Below are 24,483 nucleotides of genomic sequence, written 5' to 3'. Positions count from 1 at the left end.
ATCTTGGTGTATCCAGGAATAAAACACTTTCGAGTTAAAAAAAATAGAGGGGGATATTCCCATTCGTTCACTCAGCGTATCGGCTGAGCAGGTTGCTGGGGGCCTGTAATGGTTCTCTATAGGTTGGTAACGGTGACCATTGGCGGATAAGTGTTCACAACGATGCATTCTACAACGCAGCAGAATTCAAAAGTCGCCGTCTGGAAACGGGACATTCCCAGGCAAGGTCTCCGTACAGGTCAGTTCAACGGTCAACGCAACGCTTCACACTGCAAGCCGAGGTATTGCAAAAGTTGGAAAAAAATTGCCTGACTGTCCATATCAGGTCTTTTCGTTGCGGATTTAATGGAGGGCCTATGTCTTTACTGCACAGCAAAAAGGTAAAAGAAGCGATTCCATTAGAAGACCTCGAAATTCGGAATGGTAGCACTGATATTTTGTGCAGCAGTTATCTTAAAGCAACGTGAACTTTCTTCAAAACTGTACCCTCCCTCCCCATTCCTTTCCCCATCGTGACCAGTGGTCATCCTTTTCTATTAAAGGTTGTCTCTCTCTCTCTTCAAAACTGAAAGTCGCGCTGGATGGTTACGTGAATACTGCATCTTGATTAGCAAAAACTGACAACTTGTCCCGTGATTTCTTTTTTTTGTCTCTTTATTCACTGGTTAAGATGCAGTAAATACCGTTTCTGTTTTTGTTGCGTTACTGGAAACTTTGAGTGTTTCTCTTTTCCTCTGCAAGGGATAATTTCGTATCCTAACCGCCTGGGAAGGTTATCCCCCGTACGTCAGAGTGCCAGGGCATGCGCACATGCATGCAATGTCAACTCGCTGCGAAACGTTGGCTCCGAAAATATGTATACACTCGAAGACAATCCTTTCGCTCAGCTTCGCCACAGTGCACCTGACTGACCGATTCATGCAGCGAACAATAAAAATTCCGGGGAATGACGACGTCAAGCAAACGATTGGCTCAAAAGTTTTGACGACGCTATGGCATCACGCAATGAACGTACGGTGCTGTCACTCGCTGAAATCGCTTCGATGGACGCGTGGGTTAGTCACAAGCTGAAAAGCGGAATTGCCGTAGAGTGTATCATATAGAGGAAAGAAAGAATGAGTATAATGTTTGCTTATTTATACCCGTTGGGCGCGATGCTGTTATATTGGGTGCATGATGATACGGCAGGCACTTATGAACACAGTCATTCATAAAAATAGAGATGTGAATGCTGTTAAAATTAAGAAAGGGCGGAAAACACTTCTAAGCAGAACCTCATTATTTCCAACTAGGTTAACTCGACCCTCCGTTTAAATCCAAGACTTTTCTGATTCGAAACTTATAGCTTATGTTTTCCGTGTATCTTTATCGCGTATCTCCTTAGGTTATCTGGGCGTATTCTGGATAATTCCGCCTTTCCTCCAAAGATAGGGGAAGAACACCGTTTCTTGGAAACATTTTGGAACCCAGCTTCGCACTGCGAGTTTCATAAGTAGCCAAATGCTCCTATGGAGGTTACGTTAACAAAGCAGCCGGTGTTTCAGATAAATAAAAAAAGTAACCCAACCCTTGTCGCCACATGCCCATCCGTGCACTCAATGCAGACCTATTAGCACACGTTACCGATCGAATAATCTCCATACAGCAAATGCGCCCGGTTGTTAGTCTCATTCTGCCCAGGGGCTAGCTTCGCCAGCAAGTTTCACTTATAAAACATCTTAGTGTACACGCATGTTCGTCGATCGGTGCCACAGTCGCTGTATGGGCTCAGTTTGGACGACATGTGGGTTGAAAGTTTTGGAATTGCGCTTGCCTCACAAATGCGCTTAAATATACTTTTTCGTATATTGTAGGGAGCCATTAAATTTAATCTATTAAGGCTTGCACAGTTTTACTAATGCTTTTTGAACACTTGATAGGGACGGAAAAAGTGTTTCAGTTGAGAGGCGCCAAGTAAAATTTGCTCCGAAAAAGCATTGATTTGTTGGTTGGCAGTTTCGCATATGTGTGCGAATCAGCCGGAGGTAAGAAAAATTGGCATCCGGAAATGATCCCGCGATACAGCGACCCGACAAAGCACGATGACTGAAGAAAAGTAAGCTTTACAGGTCATAAAACATTTTAACTTGCAACAGCGAACCACAGCGAAGCAGGGAATCACACTAAAAAGGAAGCTGTCTGACTGTCTGAGTTTCACAGAGGAAACAGCGCAAACCCTATTTGAGGAACCATATTCCTAATTAATGGAGAATATAGATTTCAAAGAAGACGGCGAAGTGCGCTAGAAAAGGTGTGTGGGATGGGGTCTGGCGCGGGAACTTCGAATAGATCGTAAAAATATGCGCTAAAGTTTTTCATTTCTCGCGGTTCATAAAACAGGCCAGTGCGCATGCGCAGGCTTGGGAGAAACACAATGCATTTTAATGTCAATCTTACCAATATGCGCTGCAGACATAAAGACATGGCAACATAGGCTAATGAATTGCAAGGCAGCAGTCTTTAGACCAGTGGTTCTTAAATGAGGGTCCGGGAACCCCAGGGTGTTTGCGAGGGCCTTTTAGGGGTCCGCGAAGCTTTCTCAAGCTCTTCCTCTACCCCCCCCCCCCCTCTCCCATTAACTTACCTGTTTGCCAAACCTTGCTGAGAAGGCAGAAATGTGGCTTCCCTACGTTTATATTTCCTCCGCCTTGCACATTATTTAACGTCGGCTTTTTTCGCACAACGGGGCTTTTTGCACAACAGGCGAGCGATGCAAAAAAGCCAGACACGCAAATACAGCGTATAAGTGTTTGGGCCACTGTTATCTGCAAAAGCAAATCTTTTGACAATATGACATGTATCAGCATAAAACTAAGCGCAAACGGCGGACATTGAATATTTGCGAGCGACTTCAGCTGAATGTGCAAATAGTTGCTATTATGACATAGATCGATATAGTATACAGCTTGGGGTCCTTCATCACTTCTGCAAGGCAGAAGGGGTCCCCGGCACATTCGTACTTGAGAACCAACCACTGCGTCAGACAGTTAAGTAGGGTGCGCAGGTTTGCTCCAGTAAGCAGATGGGATGGGAACGAAATATTCTTGCCGAATCTGTGTGGTGACTGAAAACTGCGGTTCGAATAGGCAATTTACATTTCTCTCGGTTTTTTTCTCGCATTTTGTGGATTATTATTCTGAAAGAGGCTTACGCAGAAAAAGTGAGGGGAGGAGGGCTAAGTGACAAAGAAAAAAGGAGTGAGCGTGAACAGTGTTTCATTGTTAAAAGATCAAGATCATTGTTAAGATCATTGTTAAAAGGTCTTCGATGCATATTCGTATAGTCTTAGAAGAAAAACAAAATAAGTGCAGTCCTTTTGTGAGTCAGGTCCCGAATAACGTTATTACAGTAGGAAGCACTCAAACTTAGTAAGAATTAAACAGCGGCCCAGGCGGTTAGTGACTTCCGCAGGAGAAGAGACGGGGGGGGGAGGGAAGTAGAAAGACAGAGAGGGGAGAGAAAGACTCACACTGGCTGCAGCGTTGGGAACGAGCGCCAGTTCGCGCAGCTCTTGAAGCGGGGAGCTCCGTAGGTTGTACATGGAGAGCTTGACCAGTCACTGCAGCGCAGTGTTGCAGAAAGGCTTCCAGGCTAGGGCCGGACTGGGGGCCATGCATTCTTCCTGACCAAGCACCGATCGCGGAGAAACCTCATCGCGCTCATCGCCAAGTCATCTTCAACGTCTCGTCACGCCCGTGACTTGTGGAATTTCTTCTTTTGGGGTCGAATTACCGCGGAGGAAGTGTATAGAGCGTAAGCAATAAGATTGAATGCTGCTCATGCAACAGTTGGCCGAAGAAGCTAGCGAGCACGATGTCTTCGTCCACCCTAGATAACTAACTCCCTGCGACGACAGTACTAATTTGAGGAACATACAAAACCAAAAACTGCAGTAAAGATAATTATTCCTGAAAAGGTGACCAAGAAGAACCAAGTTAAAAAAAGCGCTTCAGGGATTTTTGTTAAAAAGTCAAACGAATCCTCTTTCATCAGTGAGATACGGAACGAAGCCAACTTCCAGGAGCGTCCGCCTGACACGTGTTCCAATAGTCATGACAACAAATTTCGGATGTCGGAAAAGGGATGCCAACAGAAACGGCTTCCTACGAAGTCTACAACCAGATAATGCAGTGGCCGTTCTATTGTTCTCGGGGGCAATTTTCGGCAAGCTAGAAAGCTATCATGGCAGGAAGGCCGTTCGCTTTGAAGTCCGAGCACAGCGAGAGGCGTGGGAATCGTCTTGTGTTCAAGACGCCGGGGCGTTCGCTCAGAGAGCTCCGGATGGCGAGTGTTGGAAGATGCAGTCGCTCTCCGAGTTCACCTGGAGCCCGCCGAAGTGTCGACCAGGTGGAAGTGGCCCCAACTCACGGTTCGCCGTCGGCATGGGCGCACGTCACGGAGTGGGCGGCCGGCAGCCCCGTGCGGCCCGGCCTAGCAGACGACGGCTGCTCGATGCCGCCCGGCTCAAGCCCGAGTACGCGCCGCTGCAGCGTAGGTGGCGGCGCCGAGCGGCGCGCTGTCCAAATCGACTGCGCCCTTTGTTTCTCTTCTCGCTCCATCAGCTTGAGCGCGACCACGACAGGTGGCGCTGATGAAAGCGCGCCAAAACCGGGAAGTGTTCTGTTCGAGGTCAAAGCGGCTGGAAAATCCTACGAACGTCCCGGTCCAAAATAAATAATAAATGCGAAATCTAGATTGATAACCAGCTAATGTCCGTTGGAACTTCAGTTCACAGGGTTAGTGTAGCCCAAATAAAATGCACCGCGCGAGGCGATTAAAAAGATCGGCCATGGTCGCAACAAGTATCGTGTCTCCACACCTAAGTGTGGCTGTTCGAGACTGCCCCTTTTGTCGCTATATTCTGCCACATTCTGGTATATTTAACGATCTACCATCGTTCCCGGTTTGTTCGCACCTGGAAGCAGATTAAGAGCAACTATTACAAAATGGCAGAGTGAATAATGCATGAAATACTTTCGTAAAAGGTTACTATAACACGAACCGGACATGTACACTGCGGTACTCCCAGGTCCGTGGACGACGACTGAAATATTCACTCTAGCTTTTACGGTTGCAACGACTGCCTATGGAACGGATTGGCATAAACTCTAAACGAACGAATGTGGTTCTAAATTGAAACCAGCGTTGTCGAGGAAAGGCAGCGACTCGCCCTTAGTCTGCAGACAAATTGTGTGCTTTTGCTTGGCAACCCGGCGGCTTGGAGGTGGCCCTGACGCCCCACAACTTTCACCGGTGTATATTTTTTGTCGTCGACAAGATTTTGCAGCGGTGTACGTGCGACCACAAACGCATAATCAGCTATTCGGCACGACGCTTTGTGCCAGATAAATAGGCTGAACGTGATGTACTAGTATACATACGCAGCGAATAATTTATGGCATCTCAATGCACGCATGCCTGCTACAAAAGAGTTGCTCCTAAGCATCGGTATGAACGTGGTTGGAAAGCGAAACCAAGCATGATTGTAAGTGCGAAAGAGTGAGAGTAACGAATAACGATTGTTGGTAGTTCATGGCTTGGCATTCTTCCCTGATAATTAGCCTCAGTATAAAACTTGGAAGCACTGCAGTCTTATCCTAGCGTGTACAGCAGCATGGGCCTGAACGCGTAAGTTTATGAAACAAGGAACAGTGAAAGGTATAAAGCGAGGGAAAAAGGAAACCTAAAAGAAAACCCGAGATTGGAGAGGAGTGGCTCTCTTTGTTACAAAGGGACGGTTACTGGTCGAATGGTGAAGTAATTGAGCAAGAACAAAGAGATACAGACGTGCTAGTATTTAAGGGACAAAAAGCGATGTAGCAGCCTAAATTACCGCACGGGCATTGATTTTTCCCATGAACAGTGGCAAACATGCAATTCAGAGGCGACGCTACCCTACATGCCTTCGTGCTTAAATAAAAAAAAGCAGGAATAACCCCCTTTGTGTGCGAAACGCTGCTACTTATGCAAAATTGGGGGGTGACGCCTCCAGCGGCGTGAGCGTTTTTTCTACGGAAGAGCCCCACGAAAATACACCCGTACAAAAATGTATTATCATTTTAATAAAATGCCCAGTTTGACATGAAAAGGTAAAAAGAAGGAACTGATGTGTCGAGTGGTGCTTCTCATCTAGTACACACATACAAAAACTGGAATAAGTACGTAGCCCATACTCATACCCGTTTCTCTGCTTCTATACTGCCGATTTCTAGAGAATTACGGCAAATTCGGTTTGAGATAGGTGGCAAGGCACTGGGAGTGGTAAGCGAATATATCTACTTAGGCTAAGTTGTGACCCCGGATCCCAACCATGAGGCAGAAATAATCAGAAGGATAAGAATGGGGTGGAGGGCATTCGGCAGGCATTCTCAGATAATGAAGGACAGCCTACCATTGTCCCTGAAGAAGAAAGTGTATGGCAGCTGCATCTTACCGGTACTCACCTACGGGGCAGAAACTTGGAGGCTCACTAAAATTGGGGTTTAACTTCAATTAAGGACGACTAGCTCAGCGAGCAATGGAACGGGAGATGATAGGTGTAACATTAAGGGACAAGAAGAGAGAGGAGTGGGTCAGGGAATGAACGCGTGTTAAGGACATATTAGTAGAAATTAGGAAGAAGAAATGGACGTGGGCAGGGCATGTAATGCGAAGGCAAAATAACCGCCGGTTATTAAGGGTAACAGAGTGGATCCCAAGAGAAGGCAAGCGTGGCAGGGGGCGGCAGAAAGGTAGATGGGCAGATGAGATCAAGAAGTTTGCGGGGATAATTTGTTCGCAGTTAGCACAGGACCGGAATAATTGGAGATCTATGGGAGAGGCATTTGCCCTGCAGTGTGCGTAGATAGGCTGGTGATGATGATGATGATGAGGCGCATATTAATACAATTGACGTATAGTACAAGAGCTGTCGTCAAACTGTCCGGCCTGAGGCCTAAAGATGAGAAACATATGTGGAAAACCGATTCGGTCGACTTCACTCACCTCACAGTTCACTGCAGTGTTGGAGACCAAGGGGCGCACCGCCAATCTAATTGCGACACGACATTTTCCTGATGGATGACCAGTATTGCGCGAGGTCTTACAAGTACACCCTTAAGAATCAACGCAGCGAAAAGCTAGCAGCGAGGTTGCAGCGGTTGCGTGGCGTCAAAAAAGAAAAAAAAAAGCCTACAATAGAAAAAGTAGAGGAAACAAAAGGAAAACGGCCGACACCGAGGTATGCGCAGGCGATGCCGAAGTGACCATTTCTCATCGCAGCTATTCATTGACGAAAGCGAGAAAAGAGCACACTGCTTGGCGCGGGCTGAGGAGAACTAAAACCGCGAAGAACCAGTGGCTGTTGTCGGCGTATACGCATCTCTGTTGTCATTCTTGTTTACCTGTTTGTTCCATTTTTTTCCCCCTTTTGCCCGACACATGGCCACTCACATAGGTTATTGCCCGAGGACAAGCTTGTGGGCACAAAGCGTGCTCGAATTTGGCGGGAAATCCCAGCAGTGGGAGAGGGAGCGACGCACAGAAGTGGACGAGCCACCCGAGCCGCATTCACGATTCACGGCTTTCAGGAAAACGGCCCCCTCCGAACCGGCAAAAAAGGAAGCGCGCTCGCCCAAAAGGGCGGGACCACGCCAGGACGATGGGGGTCCGAGCGCACTCTTTACGCAACAGACGCAGGCCGGGACCACGCTGCCAACTGAAACCATAGTTTCGAACAAAACAGCGGGTAGAGAGAAAGAGAAATAAGAAGGAAGCAAGGGACCAAAAAAGGTTTTTAGGGGAAAGGGGAAGACTCGTTTCCACGAGGAAGCTGAACGTTGTAAACGGGGGCGAGCAGACTGGGGCGATTTCCATTATTCCCTGAAGCCTCTCGCGAAAATGTGATTGGACCGTAAGCTTCCCCACAAAAAAGAGCGAAGCTCTCTTTTTTCTTTTTTTTTTTTTTTTGACGTTTATATCTCCGACCCGGTTTAACAAAAGCCCGTCCTGTCTGAGTCTTCGCTTCCGCACCGCGCTCTGCAAAACCGTTCATGTGGGCACGCAACCGTCTTCTACCATCGCCGGCCGGACAAACAAAAGTTCGAGGGGAAAAAAAAAACGGAGGAGACGGTGGCAAGATGCCGCGAAGGCAGCATTTCGTCGAGTCCAAGGGAAACGGCAGTCGTGGGCGCCTTATGAGAATAAAACCACCCTTTTCCTTTCGAAAGACATGCAAACAAATAAGGGAAGGGTTGGGAGAAAAAAAATGGCGGTAGGGAAGAAGGGGTTGCTGCCTCGCTTTCCTGCGAAGCACCAGATTCATGCGCCCCTCGATGAATGATCTCGGAGTTTACGCAAGCCCCCGTTCGCGCTTCTTCCAAGAGTGGCGCACCTTTTCTTGCGTCCTCTTTGTCGCGGTCTTCCCTCCTCAAGCCGGTCGAGTTCTTTTCCTTCCCCACAAGGAGGGAATGAGCGCGATGTTTGACGAGCCGTGCGGGCTTAATCTAATACAGCGAGCCAGAACGCTCGGGGGAGAAAAAAGTGGGGAGGGGCGGAAGACGGATAAAGGAGTTAGTGAGGAAAGCTTTTCCCGGGCGCCGAATAAAAGGAAGGGGTTGCGTGGTTTTCCATAAAAGCGGGGCCCGACGCGAGTAAACAAAAACTGGCCGCCAACAATGGGTGAGAACTGCACAAAGACGCTGGTGACGCAAGAGAGGAAAAAAAAAGGAAAGGATGAGGAATACACAAGTTGGGGTAGAGGGAGAGGAAAGGCCTCGAGGCAAGACGTCGTCCGCGCTGGGGGACAGCGCATTGTCCGCCCGGACGCAGCCATTGTCCGGCGCGCGTACACCTTTGGGGCCCAACGGCTCTTAGCGCACGCTCGTCCCCCTCCGGGGGATTCTTCACGCCGGGTAAAACACTTGCCCTCGCGGGAATTTCGAAATCCGAGCGCTCGGTGGCACCTCTTCGTCTTTTCTTGTTTTTCACTGCCATAGGGGAATCGTGGCAGGAAGGATTTGCGTGGTCTTTTCTTTCATTCCTGTACCACGAATAGGTAGGTAAATAAATAAATAAATAAATAAATAAATAAATAAATAAATAAATAAATAAATAAATAAATAAATAAATAAATAAATAAATAAATAAATAAATAAATAAATAAATAAATAAATAAATAAATAAATAAATAAATAAATAAAGTTAAAAAGGCTACCGAGAGACTGGGTTAGAGACGTACATACACATTGAATCAAATCCCGAAATCCGGAAACAATCAACAGTCTTGGGCATCGCAAGGATTTGCCGGGAGGAGGAACAAGGGAGACTCCTTCATCCTGCGTAGGACACACCAAGGATAATGATGATGATGACGACGACGATGATGATGATGATGAATTGAAACGCAACAAAAGAAAAATAAAACGGATATAAACTGTAACTGAGTTCAAATATGAGCAGATCTATCTTAATCCCAGCTTCACGTTCCTAATGTCAGCGAATACAATAACTTTTATAATTGCTGTATTTGTTTTTGTAGTTTACGATCCGTAACAATAGCATGACGTCTCCATGGCTTTCAAGCCTCTCAAACATGTCACACTCCCCAGACCTCGACACTTGGACGTCGCTTGGACGACGCCATGGACCTTCAAAACTGCCGCAGCTTACCCACAAACCATTCCGTGCGCCTTGGACGATCGTCACCAGGGCGCCATGTAAAAAAATACTGGGAGCTTAGGCATAGGATTTGTTTTCGAGGGCCACGAATAATTTGTAAGGGTCACTAATTGATTGTCAGCTCTTAAAGAAAACAATTCGAATCCCCTCCGTCTAACGACAGCGATGGTTGAAACGCGAAGCTTTCTCGTGTGCGAAAATCAAATGGCGAAGAACTAAAGTCAAAGCCGCTGCAGTCAAACTCAAATGCTGCGTTCCAATTCGCAGACAGCTTGGTAGACAGTCTACAAAGCAGTCTAACTAGACGTCTAAAGGAATGAAATTGGAACGGCGCCGCGGTCGCAAACGCAACACCAGCGCAGACATGAGCGCAGACGACAGCGTCGTAGCAGACATGTTGAACCCGCCGCGGTGGCTCAGTGGCTAAGGCGTTGCGCAGCTGAGCACAAGGTCGCGGGTTCGATTCCCGGCCGCGGCGGCCGCTTTTCTGATGGAGGCGAAAAGCAAAAACGCCCGTGTGTACGAGATTTCGGCGCACGATAAAGATCCCCAGGTGGTCAAAATTAATCCGGAGCCCTCCACTACGGCGCGCCTCATCGCCTGCGTTGCGTCGGCGCGTTAAACCCCACAATCAATCAATCAAATCAATCAGCAGACATGTTGAGGTGAGCAAGCCGCAAGTTTCGTAACTAATATTACCGTGGTTATTACAAACGTTACGTAATTTAAAAACTAGAAAAGTCACCTTCATGACTAGTAAATTTTACTAAATATTTAAATAAAGGAACAAGTGCTTTTGGTTCAACATAAAAACGCAAAAAGGTGGCGCTGGCGTCGCTTTTCAGTTTAGACAGGATGGTAGCCTGCATCGTTGCTGACTTCAATGCTGTCTCCTCAAAGCAGTCTTCGTTGACTGCTTCGTTCGAATTGGAACGGGACTTAACATGGCGTACTGTCCGCGAAGACGGCAACGAAGCTGTCTAAACGGGAAATTGGAACGCACCCAAAGCGTCAACGACCAAAGTGCAATCCGCTGGAGAGTCAAAGCCAAAGCTTCAACGATCGAAGTGCAAACTGCCTGCGAGTCAAAGTCCAAACTCACAAACGAAACTCAGACGAAACGAAACGAAACGAAACTCAGACAGAAACGAATCAATCTCGAGAAAGCTCAGCCCCCCCCCCCCCCCCCGCCTTCTCCCAATCGCCGTGGTTCAAAGTGAAGCGTCGTTCAAATTCGCTGAAAAATCCAAACTGCTTCGAAAATGCCGGAATAGAGCAATCCGATGGACCTCGGCTTCATAACGTGAGAGACTCAGGTTCGATTGCGACCACAGGAAGTATTTGTTTCTTGTGTCGCCATAAACAACATGTGCCCTTCCATTGTGTGAAGTTGGCTTTCCTGCAGTGGTTTTTAGGTAACTACACCGCCATCAGTGAGACCAAAAAAGTTTCGCTTTAAAGTTTTCGATTAGTAGCAGGGTACTGGGGTATCAGTGAATCAATGATGGTCTCTGTTTAGAACGACAGCAGCAACAACAACAAAAAAGAGTGCAGCAAGGTTTTGCGAGGGCTACCTGAAGGATAGCAACACGGCGTCGCTATCTTCGCAAGCGCCTCCGAATGTCCGGGCCTAATTCGATTGTTGCACCAGAACACGGAAATAGGGGCGTTAAAGTACGATGACACGCGAGCAGTGTATTACAAAAATCCACCAACGGCATTCCGCGCCTCGCCGACTCTACAACGACGAGGCATCAAGTGGAGTCGTGCTTGCACGACCGATGCCCGGCAGCGCATTTCTCGGTGTGGCTGATCGAGTGGCCGGTTCCTCTTTCAATTTCCCCCTTATCCGCTCTGGCCCCGCGTTGCTGAAGGCGCGAACGCCCTTTCTCGAGGCTGCGGACAAAAGGACCACCCGTCGCTTCCGAACAAAGCCATACAGGGGGAGAAATATCTCCAAACAAGCTTCCTCTATGTTTTGCAAACACTTGCGTATAATAAAAGGAAGGATGGTGCCGTTTTTAGCGTCATTGGCCTGGGTGCTACTAAGCGGCGTTCACGTACCCCCAAAGGCGTTACACCACGAGGCAAACAACTCTTCCTTCGTGCCGACTTGATAAAAGGCCGTAGGACATTGAGTGTTTAGCCGCCAGCGAAAACTCTCGGGCAGACGCGTTTACATCTTCAAGAAGCCTCAGCGGCTTCTTGTTGAGCTAACTTATCGATCTAGAGCAACGTGTATTTTGACTTCAGTATCCCTTTATATGCATCTAGCCCTCACCGTGAGACCTGGGATTCAGGACAAAACTAACAGATGCTTAATTATTCAGGTTTTAGAGATCAAAATGGCAATATTTTCATGCAGTTGCATTCGAATCTTTTTTTAATTCGAACACGCTTAATTAGAAATTCCGCATTATTCGAACTGGCGCTGCTGTCCCGGTTACCACATTCGCTCCCCCTCTCCTCCGAGAAAAGAGGCCAGAGCGGCCATGATGGGAGCTCCGGCGGCTCTTCCCTTTCCGTTTGCCGTAACCAATCAACACGAACCAACCCACCAACCGATCCCTTCTTGACCCGTAGCCTCTTCGCCTGGCTGCGGCAAAACAGCATTTGCAGAAAAAAAAAAAAAAAGCCGAGGTAGCGGAGAGTCGCCGTGGTCGTCGTTTTTTGTACAGTGAGGTGCTACGCGTTTAGCGTAGCTCAGAGTGTGCGCGTCGCGTTGTTACGTCTTCGAACATCAGGGTGAGCCATGGGACACATCGCACACTAAAGGGCCTGAAACAAAGACGCGCATAACCGACCATTTTTCCTGATTGTTTGTAGGGTTTCACGCACCGACGCAACGCAGGCGATGAGGCACGCCGTAGTGGAGGGCTCCGGATTAATTTTGAGCACCTGGAGATCTTTAACGTGCACCAAAATCTCGTACACACGGGCGTTCTTGACTTTCGCCTCCGTCAGAAAAGCGGCCGCCGTGGCCGGGAATCGAGCCCGCGCCTTCGTGCTCAGCAGCGCAACGCCTTAGCCAGTGAGCCACCGTGGCGGTTTGGCCATTTTTACTAATGACGGATATGGTGTAGTTTTAAATGCAAATAGGCCCGAATAAACAATCGTGTACTTTCCACGCGTGTGTTCGCTTATAGCTCACGTCCAGCTGCAGGTAAATCCTCAATTCAATCAGCTTTTGTTTAATTCGAACTTCTTTTAATTCGAACAAATTTTCAAGCCCCTTCGAGTTCGAATTAACGAGATTAGACTGTAGTGTTTTACAAACGACTTATGTTTAAGGACAGGAAGTTGGGCTAGTTAACCAATGAATGCCGGATACACTGTACTGGGGTTTTCTTTCTGTGTCCCACCCTACAGCGCTAGTACAATATACCCAGCAGACTTTAGTTTATTTAAAATCGTTTAAGAGGTTTAATTGGTAAATGTAACCTTAATTGAAGATCCAATAGAATGCTATATTCTTATGAATTATGGTTAACTACTACTCTATTGCATGACCTGCATGTAACATTAGCGTGAGTTGACGCCACCAAATGCACCCTGAGTTGGCTATTTTTTGTAAAGATCTGAAGAAAAAAAAAAAAACATTGGCACATATGAATTACATTTAGGAATTTTGGACCAATTCAGAGACCTTAAACTTGATTAGCATTCTTTGGCAGCTGCATCCTAGCTTAACAGGCGTTCGCATTTGTGTCAGAAACAAATAAGTCAGGAATACACCGTGTCAAAAACAGAAAACGGAGATTTTTTGGAGTTTGTAGTGTAGTCCGTTTCGCGTTTGTTATTTTGCGGACGCCATCTTGAGCAGGAGCAGGACATATTTGCCGCGGAATCGATATTTACCACTGCTACCATACACATGTTGGCGTGGCGTAATGTTTATTACGACTAATGTGTAGCAGCAAAAAAAAAAAAAAAGTCATGGACAGCCATGCTATTGGCAATATCAAAGCAGTTTTAAATGCCACACCATTAAATCTGTCGTCATTTCTCACTTATACAACTTACATCATATGTTCAGCCAAGTACGCTACACACACATACATACAAATAAACGTAATTACGTCCGTGACATGTAGACAGATTGAAGGAGTTGGTTTATTTTGATCCAACAGCCTTTGCAATTGAACCTCTAATTTTTCTGAGTTATATGGGTAAATTTGCTCTCTAGTCACCAATAGCGAGGAACCGCCTCATGAGTTCCAGCATTCGTTTTTCAGTTCCAGATTACCACAGGGGAGGGGGTATCAGCGTTATATAAAAAAAAACATTTTCATATTACAAAGGTACCTAAGAGAAGAACCTAAGGCATTGTAATGCTAATTTAGGACCTTACGCCCTATGTTTAACCTGTGAAATTGAACGCAGCCATTGCGAAGCGCTACTGTATCTCTCAAATTTCTAAAACTTGTGGCAAAACAAGTTGTGGAAATTGAATTTTATCTCGCACTACTTAACAACTGGAGCTACACGTATTGTATCTACAATTGTATTTTGTTGGTTTGCACGTTACGAAGAGACAGACGTATGGTCATCGTCTGTTTTTTGTGTGATTCTGAGATATAAATTTTGTACAGTATGATTCCTTTTGTCGTTGTGTTGCTTGAAGAATCAACCAACTGCAAACCTTTTCAGCCAGAAAAGCTGCGTGACTGTTTTAGTGATTACTTTACGCAATTTATTTCATGTCAGTGTGTGATATGCACCAGATGGTTACTGAAACTGTTCTGTTAATATACTTCATTATTGTTCGCTGTATTGCTATGCTTTTTAGGACTGACTACCATTGTCTGTGATGCTTTTTCATACTTCGTTGTACTCGTTTTGCCCACCTGCTATGATCTCTCACGGGATTGGCAGTATTCCTAAAGAAATGTCTCAAGCCATTCGAGTTGGAACCACTAGATTACGTTTCAGACTATCGGCACTCTTTTCTCTCATTGTTTTATGCCGCCGACAGCTGCGCGAACCGCGTCACGTGACATTTGTTTACCCCGGAAGACCCATGGGCGCTGACATTTTGCTGCCTCTTTGTTGCCGCATGCGGGCGTTCTTCGGTAAATCGAGATTTTCGGAGCGCAGTGTGACCGTGTGACACGTTGAGAGTGAGTTTTTAAGTTCCAGGGAGAGTAGCGATTCCGTGCTGCTCTGTACCGGGCTGTTTCAACCGGCCGGACGGTGGGGAACGCCTGCTTCGCTTCCCGCTGCGAAAGAACGACTGTGGCCTAGCATAACCTACAGCCACTAGTAAAGCGTAGCTTATTTAATGGCTCCAGTGTATGCCCTAGATCCACTAAGTAAGCTGCGCTAGCGCAACTGAGCGTGACCCTGTCGCACCAACGCGCTGTCTCGAAATTCTCGAAAAGTAAACACAGTTGCCATGGTTGCCACGCGGCTCCCGGACCAATTCCGCCCGTCAATGTCGGCCGCAATAGGGCACATAAAGCTGGCCACTCTGTCGTTAGGCACCAAAATGGCTGCCGCCGTCCGTCACTGTCATTACTCCTAAGCGTAGCCTGTTTAGTGGTTCTAGTTCGAGTTATTCGAGCTCTCCATCGCTGCGAGTGCCATCAAGTAGTTATGTGTTGTGCCTGGTACTAGAAGTCGTTGTGCCATGTGCGTGATGTGATGTGAAATATGTTTGAGGGCAATATTTTGTGACAGAGATCAAAATTTGTATCAAGTTATTCAAGCTTTTCAATACTTGGTTTGGTTAAAACAATGAATAGCCTCAATTCACTTGTTTGACTATGTGCACATTAAAGCAACCATAAAAGTATTTTGTACATTCTTTTTACCCGCCACCCCGGCTCATTGGCTAAGACGCTGTGCTGCTGAGCCCAAGAACGCATGTTCGATCCCGGCCGCGGTGGCGCTTTTCATGTGGAGGCGCAAAGCGAAGGCACCCGTGTGTTGAGATTCCGGGCCACGGTAAAGATCCCCAGGTGGACAGAATTGATCCGGAGCCCTCCACTACGACGCGCCTATTAGCCCAGGTGTGTATGTTCGGCGCGCTAAACCCCATAATCCGAATCAGTATATTCTTGGGCATTATTTCTTTATCGCAAGTTCTCTTTCTGACAGTGTTACCGCTATGTTGAAGACCCGGGAAAACCACTGTTATAGCCTTTTTTTTTCTATTTTATGCGTTTATTGCTGTTTGCTGAAATGCCATGTGTATATTTCTGCTTCGCGACACACGATCGACGCAATCCCTTTTAAGAAACTTTCTTAGGAGTGCATATCTAACTGGAAATAAGGGCACCAGGCTGATGTATTTTGTTTAGCATCATTTTTTTCAGTGCTTGTAATGGTTCATACCGCCATAAATAACATTTTAGCTGCTCAACGAACAGTGACATGTTTTTCTTTTTTTGCCTGTATATTTTTTCTTTTTCGCAGTTTTGGCATTATGCGTTTCTGCTAGTGCGACATGTTTGAACAAATACAAAAGGCGCCGGTTGACGAGTGACACTGGGTGACAAGCTCAATCACTTAGTCTAGATCAGTAGCAGAACTCTATAAATGTTTAGCTCGTGTGTAGTGTTGCTTTTTCTGCAAAGCACGCAAATACTAATGTGGAGTTTAGCTCAACGAGCCTGTTAGCTCGAGTACATTCGTGACCTTTAATTGACATTCATAGTACAATTTCTAAGGTAATATTCGCATTCATCAGCCTTATCCGACCCTACTTTAACACATATACAAGCCCATACAGCAAGTCCTCAATAGGTTTCTGGCAACCATTAAAAAGTTTACATTCCCTACTCAAAAAAACTTCAAGCGTAGAGGTGTTCAATTTTGCGCGTTTACCTAGTAGAAGTCACGCAACTAAATTCAGCACTAGCCTCTTTCTATACTCGTGATAAAGTCAGCATGCCAACTGAAAAACTAATTCACCAAAGGGTAGCGAAATCACCATAAACGCTCGGCAAATCTTTACGCATCGTGCGTATTTTAGCTTCGGAATCGTCGACAGTTCACATCAGCTGACATCTTGATACATTGCGTAATGTTTTATCCGACGGCTGCTATCTTCAACATTCCTGTTTCGCTCTTACCCGTGAATAATATTCACTGCCAAAAGAATCTCATTGCAAATCATTTTCTGGCAGTAGTTCACTTATGCGAGCCTATCGTAAGACTTATTCACAGCTTGAGTGCTTTCGTGGTTCAAAAAAATTTCAAGGATGTGAAAATTAAAAATTAAATAAAGCTGTCATTAAAAATTTGGGATACGCACAGAATTTTTAGCGCGCTTCGTTCCTTCTAATTACCATCGCACTGCGAGCATCACATCAATGAAAACAACATTATCATTACCCCTACTGTCTCTTCGCAGGAAAATGCTTCGGCTGTGTCAAATTCATAAAATTTACTACACAAACGCGTCACTCAGAAATATATGAATGTCCCCACCACTTTGCGTTTCCAGTCGCATTGATCATCGCCACAAAGTACGCATTCCACCAGCGCACACCAAGTGTTTTAAGGACTCATTTATGCCAAATACTTCTGTATGTTGGAATCATCTTCCTTATGACGTTGTTGGTATACAAGATGCTGCTTTATTTACAGTTGCTGTCACTAATTTTATTTTTACGTAGCCTTTAGTTCAACTTTGTATCAAGCGATGTCACCTGATTGCAATATTTATCTTATTTTTATTTGTGTGTAGCACATCTATGTACCCACTCCCCTCTGCAATGCCTTCAGGCCTTGAGGGTTATTAAATAAATAAATAAATAAATAAATAAATAAATAAATAAATAAATAAATAAATAAATAAATAAATAAATAAATAAATAAATAAATAAATAAATAAATAAATAAATAAATAAATAAATAAATAAATAAATAAATAAATAAATAAATAAATAAATAAATAAATAAATAAATAAATAAATAAATAAATAAATAAATAAATAAATAAATAAATAAATAAATAAATAAATAAATAAATAAATAAATAAATAAATAAATAAATAAATAAATAAATAAATAAATAAATAAATAAATAAATAAATAAATAAATAAATAAATAAATAAATAAATAAATAAATAAATAAATAAATAAATAAATAAATAAATAAATAAATAAATAAATAAATAAATAAATAAATAAATAAATAAATAAATAAATAAATAAATAAATAAATAAATAAATAAATAAATAAATAGTTCGCCACATATCAGGACAAAATAATTGATAACCAGGGGAAGAGACAATGAGGTATGAAAAAAGAAATACATCAAACGAGTTCAACTTACACAGACCACAAAGTTTTGACTGACCGGTCCTCGAATAAATTTTTTTTTCAGCAAACGTAACTTTTGCCACTTTCATTGAAGAATGCCCTGCTTCCATTTTTGTTGCACGAGGAATGTAACCCGGTCCGGCAAACAGGTAGGCAATAAAGAGGGAGAGTAGAGGTAGGCATAAGAGAAGCACAGATAGGCAGGCGTAGCCTGCATTATAATAAGAAAAGAACTAGGGGGAACGGAGAAGAAGCAGGGACCAAACACCGATCCCCCTCCTCTTAAAAGTACAACAAAAAAACTTGTAAGGCATGTTACTCAACTCTCTTATTCAACCATTCACCTCACAGAAATGAAACGATAATCAAGACAGTAGGCAGTTTCGAGCCTATACGACTGCTTTAAGTAGCGAGAAATATAACGACTATGCGGTGTGACAAGGTACATACAACAGCTGCGCTATCTGGTTGCCCCTTCGCGTTTGCTTTACCACTATAGGCGTGTGCTTGCAGAAAAGCCAGCTTGGCAGGGGCACGTATGTCTCAGATAACTGTATCGAGCACCAATCCTTCACAGAGTACGACAGATAGAAAGTAGGAAAGTTTTCAACTCACGCTGGGTCCTCCCATCAAGCTTTCGAAAAAGGCTGCGTACTCGGTAAGACCATCCTGGCGCCTTACCTGCAACAGGCACAGAAACACACTTTCAATGCTTGGAAGACGTGACAGCGCCTATGAGCACTTCGATGCGTTCAGAGGCCATAAAATAAAAGAATGCGTAACTGTAAAATACACGCTCGGAATTAGGAGTTCCCGACATACTCTGGTACGACTGTGTGGTTTAATGTGAATTTTAGCAAGATCTTCCACGCAGACAGTTAGCGAACAGTTGGCCAAACAAAAAGGATTTTGTTTCATGGGAAGATTAAGCGCGGTTGACAAAAACCTAAGCGTGTCAATCGTAAGGATTCAATTGCTTGAGACTGTGTTCAAACAATTTTAAAATACAGACTCCTGTTCAAACGGTTGATTGATTGATTATGAGGTTTAGCGCGCCGACGCCACGCAGGCGTTTAGGCCCGCTGTAGTGCAGGGCTCCGGATTATTTTTGACCACCTGGGGATACTTAACGTGCGGCGAAATCTCAAGCAGACGGGCGTTTTCGCTTTTCGCTTCCATCGGAAAAGCGGCCGCCACGGCCGCTATTCAAAAGATTCCCCTCCAATGATCCGCCGATACGTACGCGGCACATTGCTATATCAAAAAAGTTTCTGCTGTCCTCGCACAATTATTGTCAAAGCAAATCGACACAGATTACACGACAAATAATAGATACAGCAACTTCATAAGAAACAAGGCGCTTAATGCTTATTTTTTTATTAGAGTTACGCAACCACAGTTCACCTGCTTAAGAACGTTACATGCAACGGAAGATTTCTACAACAGCCACAAATCAATACACCAAAAATAATACATCAATAGCAGAGTTGCTACAAAGCTCACGCTTGAGCAGGCGCTTGCTAGTAAGAGATGGCGTGCCTTTACCTGAACCATCTACGACAGCAACGCCCAGAACGTGGATCGCTCGACGGGGAGCCGCAGTTCCAGCCGCCACGCGTTTGGAACACGCTGCTTTCGCTTTGCTCCCCGCGACGCCTCGTTCAACGAGAAAAACAAGCGTCCACCGGGAGTTTTGAAGGCGCGCGCATGCAGCGCTCGCGATTCGGGGGCCTTTCTCTCCTCCGAATGAAGGAAGGAGCTTAGCGCGACAACGCCGCTGCCGCTTGCTCGAGAGTTGAGGCGAACGTTCCAAGGAAAAAAGCAAAGGCGCGACTCGGGGCTCGGAGGCGCAGGATGACAGAGGAGCGCCCCCGCGAAGCGGGAAGAGGAAGGACGTGCTCTCCTGGGGAGAAAAAAGAAGTGGCGCCGTCGTTCAAAATCAGCAGAAGCTCTGCGGAGAGGAGGCGAAGAAAGCGGCCGCCTCCCAGATAGCCAATCAGAGGCGCGGGGGCGACACTCTTGGTGCTGCTGTTCTCCAGCCGATCTGCTGCAGTGCCCCGCCGCTCACAACACGCGCTCTCTTTAAGCACCGCATTTTAATTAGAAACTTGGTCCCGTCCGGGAAGCCTGCCAGGGCTTGGGGATAAAAAGATTCCGGAGAAGCGGATTCGCGCTTGAAAAGAGGGCGTAGCAAAGCCAAATAGTTCCTTTTATTTAGCTGATAGGTAATTTTAAAGCTTCATATTTGCAATCGACTCCTTGTGTACACTTCAAACTTCCCTTTTATACTCTGTATACTGCGAACCATACAAAATGCGTTGTCTTACTTTCTTTCCTAGATTGTATCGATATAAAAATGTAATCAGCTATTACGAGAACGCAGCATACTTCTAACGGTCCCATAGCCCCTTCCACATACAGTATTTTTTTTAATATTTTCGGTGTTTGCTAGTGTGCGCCGCCGTTTTTTTTTTGTGCGTGATGAATTGTACAATACAGTATTGATAGCAAAAGTATGGAACTGAAAATTTCGATGACATCCCTCGGCCGCGGAACTATGATATTCTCCAGCGATTACAGCTACGAAGATAATAATGAAATCTGCCATTATGCAGCGTGTGTTAACATTGCTTTCAGAATAATACGAGAAATGTTGATTTCCCTCGTAAGATGTTTTTTACCTGTTAAACACATGCAATCATGCCGCAGGCAGTATGTTTGCATTATATTGCAAGCGTCATAAAGACCACGTGGCAATTTGAATGTTCATAGGCAGTACAAGGTTCCTTTCTCAGCGTAAATGGTACAGGTCTCACCTGGCACTAATGGTCAGATAGGAATATAGTCCTCTTTGATACCAACGCACAGCCACAACAGAGAAAGGTTAGCACCGGTGGCCAAATCGCTACGCGGGAAACCAGCTCCGCGCAGTGCGATTTAACCACACCGGTCTCCGGCCACTTGCACTACTTTGTTACCGCTGCGGATGTGCCTTTCACTCATTATCGACTGTGGAGATTTGATATACGGACAAGTTATCCTAAGCGCCAGAACTAACGGGAAGAATTCTGCGAGATGTTTACATCACGCAAAAAAACTTATGATTATAAACATCGATCAATATAACAGAAAGCACTTTCTAATGAAGTGGCAAGATATATAATTGCCCCCATGAAAAAGGAAATAACTAGTCGAGTCAGATTGATGGGGCGTCTATTTTGCCGTCTCGAACCAGTATAAGCCTCCATGGGCCATACAAACAGGGGAAATGTCGCGGATTAAAAACTATGTCCGCCAAGTTTAGTAATTACATTCCCACCTTGTGCGCAGAGCCTTCTCTCCTCGAATGCAGTGCAGAATGGGTTTTCTTCTTTTTTTTTGTTTCGGTGGTTCCGTTATGCGCCTCTGCCGCCGAATAATCATAGCCAAACATCTTGTTCTTCTTAATTAGTCTCCAACTTAACAGCGCCAACTCTACGCCATAAATTCTTTTGTCCACAGAGCTCTCAGCGCTCTCTTGACAGTCGCTTGTGCACGCCGCCGAAGGGCGCAAGACCGCGGTGGGCCGTCTCCGGGGGTTGCAAAGTCGCCCATGCTAGGAGGCTAAAAGGGCCCAAATTTATCGCTCCTTTTCGAAGAAAATCACATTTCTATGCAAATGCCTTGCGTCCCCAAGCTGCAAGAGCGGTGGTGCCTCTTGCCTCCTGCTGGCGCATGCGCATACCTCCGGAACAACGGGAGGGCGCAGCTGCTCGCGACGAGGGACTCAGGACAGCGTTCTACTAAGAACAAGAGCCCAGCCCAACTTCCAGAACGTGATAGTGCGCACGGTAAGGCGACAAAGAAAATGGTGCATTTGATAATTCACCCTAGGAGGTCCGGGAAAAGAAATGAAAATAGAAGATAGCGTTTTCATAGGGAGTTGACGGGAGTAGACATGTTGTTCGTCATTATTCATCAAAACAGGAATGTGGGGCTTAGGTTGCTTTCTTTCGCAAGTAGGAGGAAACAAAAAACAAAATTTCGTTCATAAGACATTAAACTACGTTACGAAGAATCTACGATATGCACGATGCTGCGAAATTCCTTCCCGAAAAATAAAGCATTACCCACACGAAAGAGGCAGGGTACCAACAAACTGTGCTTTTGCGCTCAGCGGTTGCGTCCCTAATAGCTTCATAGCCCACAGGTATTATGAGCAGGCCGTCAGTTATGGCGCTGACATCGAGCCAGTTATGGCGCTGACATCGAGACTATAAACATTTCTGGGGCAGAGCATTGCCGCCCTATTCCGCGAGAGGGTATCTCTTTTCTGCATTGACGTCGGTCGAATGACTTCCAGCCATGTCTGAGGAACTTTAAATTGGGCCTGTTGTAGAAACCAAAGAATTTTGTGATTTATTTTCACGCTGCGAGCCATCTCACACTGATTGCATCGTCGGAGTGAATCAAGGGACTCGTTAATAAGCAAGAGATTTTTATTTTAAATTTTTAAAGGCACCAAGAAAAATCGGAAAGATCAAACGCCTGTCCGTTAGAACCAAGAAGAAGTCGGAAAACACGCACAAGAAAAGAATGAAAACATGGCATCGAGGAAATAACAGAGGTGTATAATTAGGCATATGAATGATTATTTTTCTCGTTTTCTATTATCTATTATCGTTTGGTGTTATCTGTTCTTGGACCCAACTGCTACGAACCACAATTGATTAGATACACCTTCAAGAAGCAAAATAAATTTTCTTGTCTCCGTAAGTTCTAATTTCTATAATTACTTTAAAAACCTTTGAATTCGTTTGGAATCGAAACAAAACGCCGTGTGCGCTGAAATATGGCGCAGACATTCGTTTCGAAAGGCAGGTAAACTGCACGTGCGATATAAGCAGCCATCACGATAGTAAGTCCACAGACGAAACACGCGGTTCTTTCGGGTAAACGGGACTCAAGCTTTTCCCATGATCCCCATATTTCATACTGTTATACATGCGTGCGTGCGTGCGTGCGTGCTTTAACTCAAGTTTTAGAAGCACAAGCAGCAGGGCACATTCAGCATGCAGTTTATTTTGATTCACAATTTCCGTTTTTATCCTCGTTCATGATACGTTACTGCGCCTTTCTGTGGCATTCAGTAACGAGCCGACATTTACTGCATAACGCGAGAAAATGCCTAACACTCAGTACAGTCGGTAAAACCTTGTCTAAACGCGGCTTTTTGTACTTCCGGCCTTCTTCGCCGTCGCCGTAAAATAATTTAGAGAAAATTAGTGCACCATTCTACAGTCTACGCCGACCAATTTAGTCCCCAACACTTGTTTGAAGAGTATCCGTCAGCACTTTACAGATATGGCCAGTTGAAGTAGCAGTCGCTGTTATAGACAAGCCTTTTGCCGACTGTACAAATGCAGCGAATATAGTAGCTGCAGACGAAGAAGCATCAAGTCGTAATAGCTAAGGAACACACTGTAGTGACTTTCTTTTCAAAGCGCACGTTCACGCACCGCAGTCGTTACGCCGGTATTCACCTCCTTCAGCGGCGCTTTCCCGCAGCACGTGCCACGCGGTGCAGATCCCCTGCAGAGAAGGCGGCCGAACCCACCCCTGCGCGTCCACGAACACGTAGCGCCATCTCTCAATATTTCAACACAACTCAATGCTCGCCTTGTGGGGAAGCCGACTATTGAGGCTGGCTGGCGTGTAGTTTTTTTATTCCTCGCCCCTTCTTTTGCAATGGAATTGACGCTTTACCATTCGCGCAATATGCTGTACATGTTCGAAATAAATGTGCGTGTACCTTTTTCAAGAGGATAACGCTCAATAAATTCGTTAAAAAAAAAATGTGCGTTTACCTATTTTGAGAGGATAATGATCAATAAGTTTATTCAATGTGGTCGAATCTTTACGCGTTCCTCTTTTACCCTTGCGAGGTTTTTATTTAGTTACGAAGCTGCATCATTTGTCGGCTTCGTCTTCTACCCGTTCGCTTTTATTTATCGGTGTACGTGAAGTCTTAGTGACAGTAGTTCCCTCACGTTCTGCAGGTGAAATAGCAGGGAGCTGTACAACTTGTCATATCTTAATTTGAGCGCCGACATAGACAAGCGTACTCTCGTGAAAGAATTTTTAATCTCGACACAACACAAATGGTGTTTCGCACTAAAGATTGATTTGTTAATGTCTTGACTGATCTGGGAAGCACAAAATATTATTACTTCATTGTTCAATTATAGATTGTATTACTAACAAGCAAACAGATTAATGAATGAAAGAATGAATGAATAAAATAAAAATAAAAAGAAGAAAGAAATACGAAAAGAAAGAAAGCAAGAAAGAAAGAAAGAAAGAAAGAAAGAAAGAAAGAAAGAAAGAAAGAAAGAAAGAAAGAATGAATGAATGAATGAATGAATGAATGAATGAATGAATGAATGAATGAATGAATGAATGAATGACTTATTGATGTCTTACTTACGACGATAAATTCAATGATAAATTGACGAACAATGAGCAAATTACCTGT

The 24,483-nt window shown here is 45.0% G+C and overlaps 1 protein-coding gene across 2 annotated transcripts in view; it reads right to left on the bottom strand.

The window, feature by feature from the left end:
- The window catches only part of LOC144178399 (uncharacterized), a 343,222-nt gene that overhangs the window by 241,775 nt on the left and 76,964 nt on the right, over positions 1-24,483 (bottom strand). Inside the window, exon 3 of one of the 2 annotated variants that reach the window (XM_077706220.1) lies at positions 18,585-18,650. In XM_077706220.1, coding sequence (XP_077562346.1) covers positions 18,585-18,650 — 66 coding nt within the window. Of the gene's footprint in view, positions 1-3,508; positions 3,927-18,584; positions 18,651-24,483 lie in introns of those variants that run through there. The other variant, XM_077706221.1, reaches the window with a different exon arrangement.

The sequence above is a fragment of the Haemaphysalis longicornis genome, unplaced genomic scaffold (assembly GCF_048455015.1).
Source record: "Haemaphysalis longicornis isolate Haplotype H1 unplaced genomic scaffold, Haemaphysalis longicornis Haplotype H1 scaffold_4, whole genome shotgun sequence".
NCBI classification, from domain to species: domain Eukaryota; kingdom Metazoa; phylum Arthropoda; class Arachnida; order Ixodida; family Ixodidae; genus Haemaphysalis; species Haemaphysalis longicornis.
Note: the sequence above shows the minus strand (reverse complement) of the source record. Positions and strands in the feature narration are given on the sequence as shown.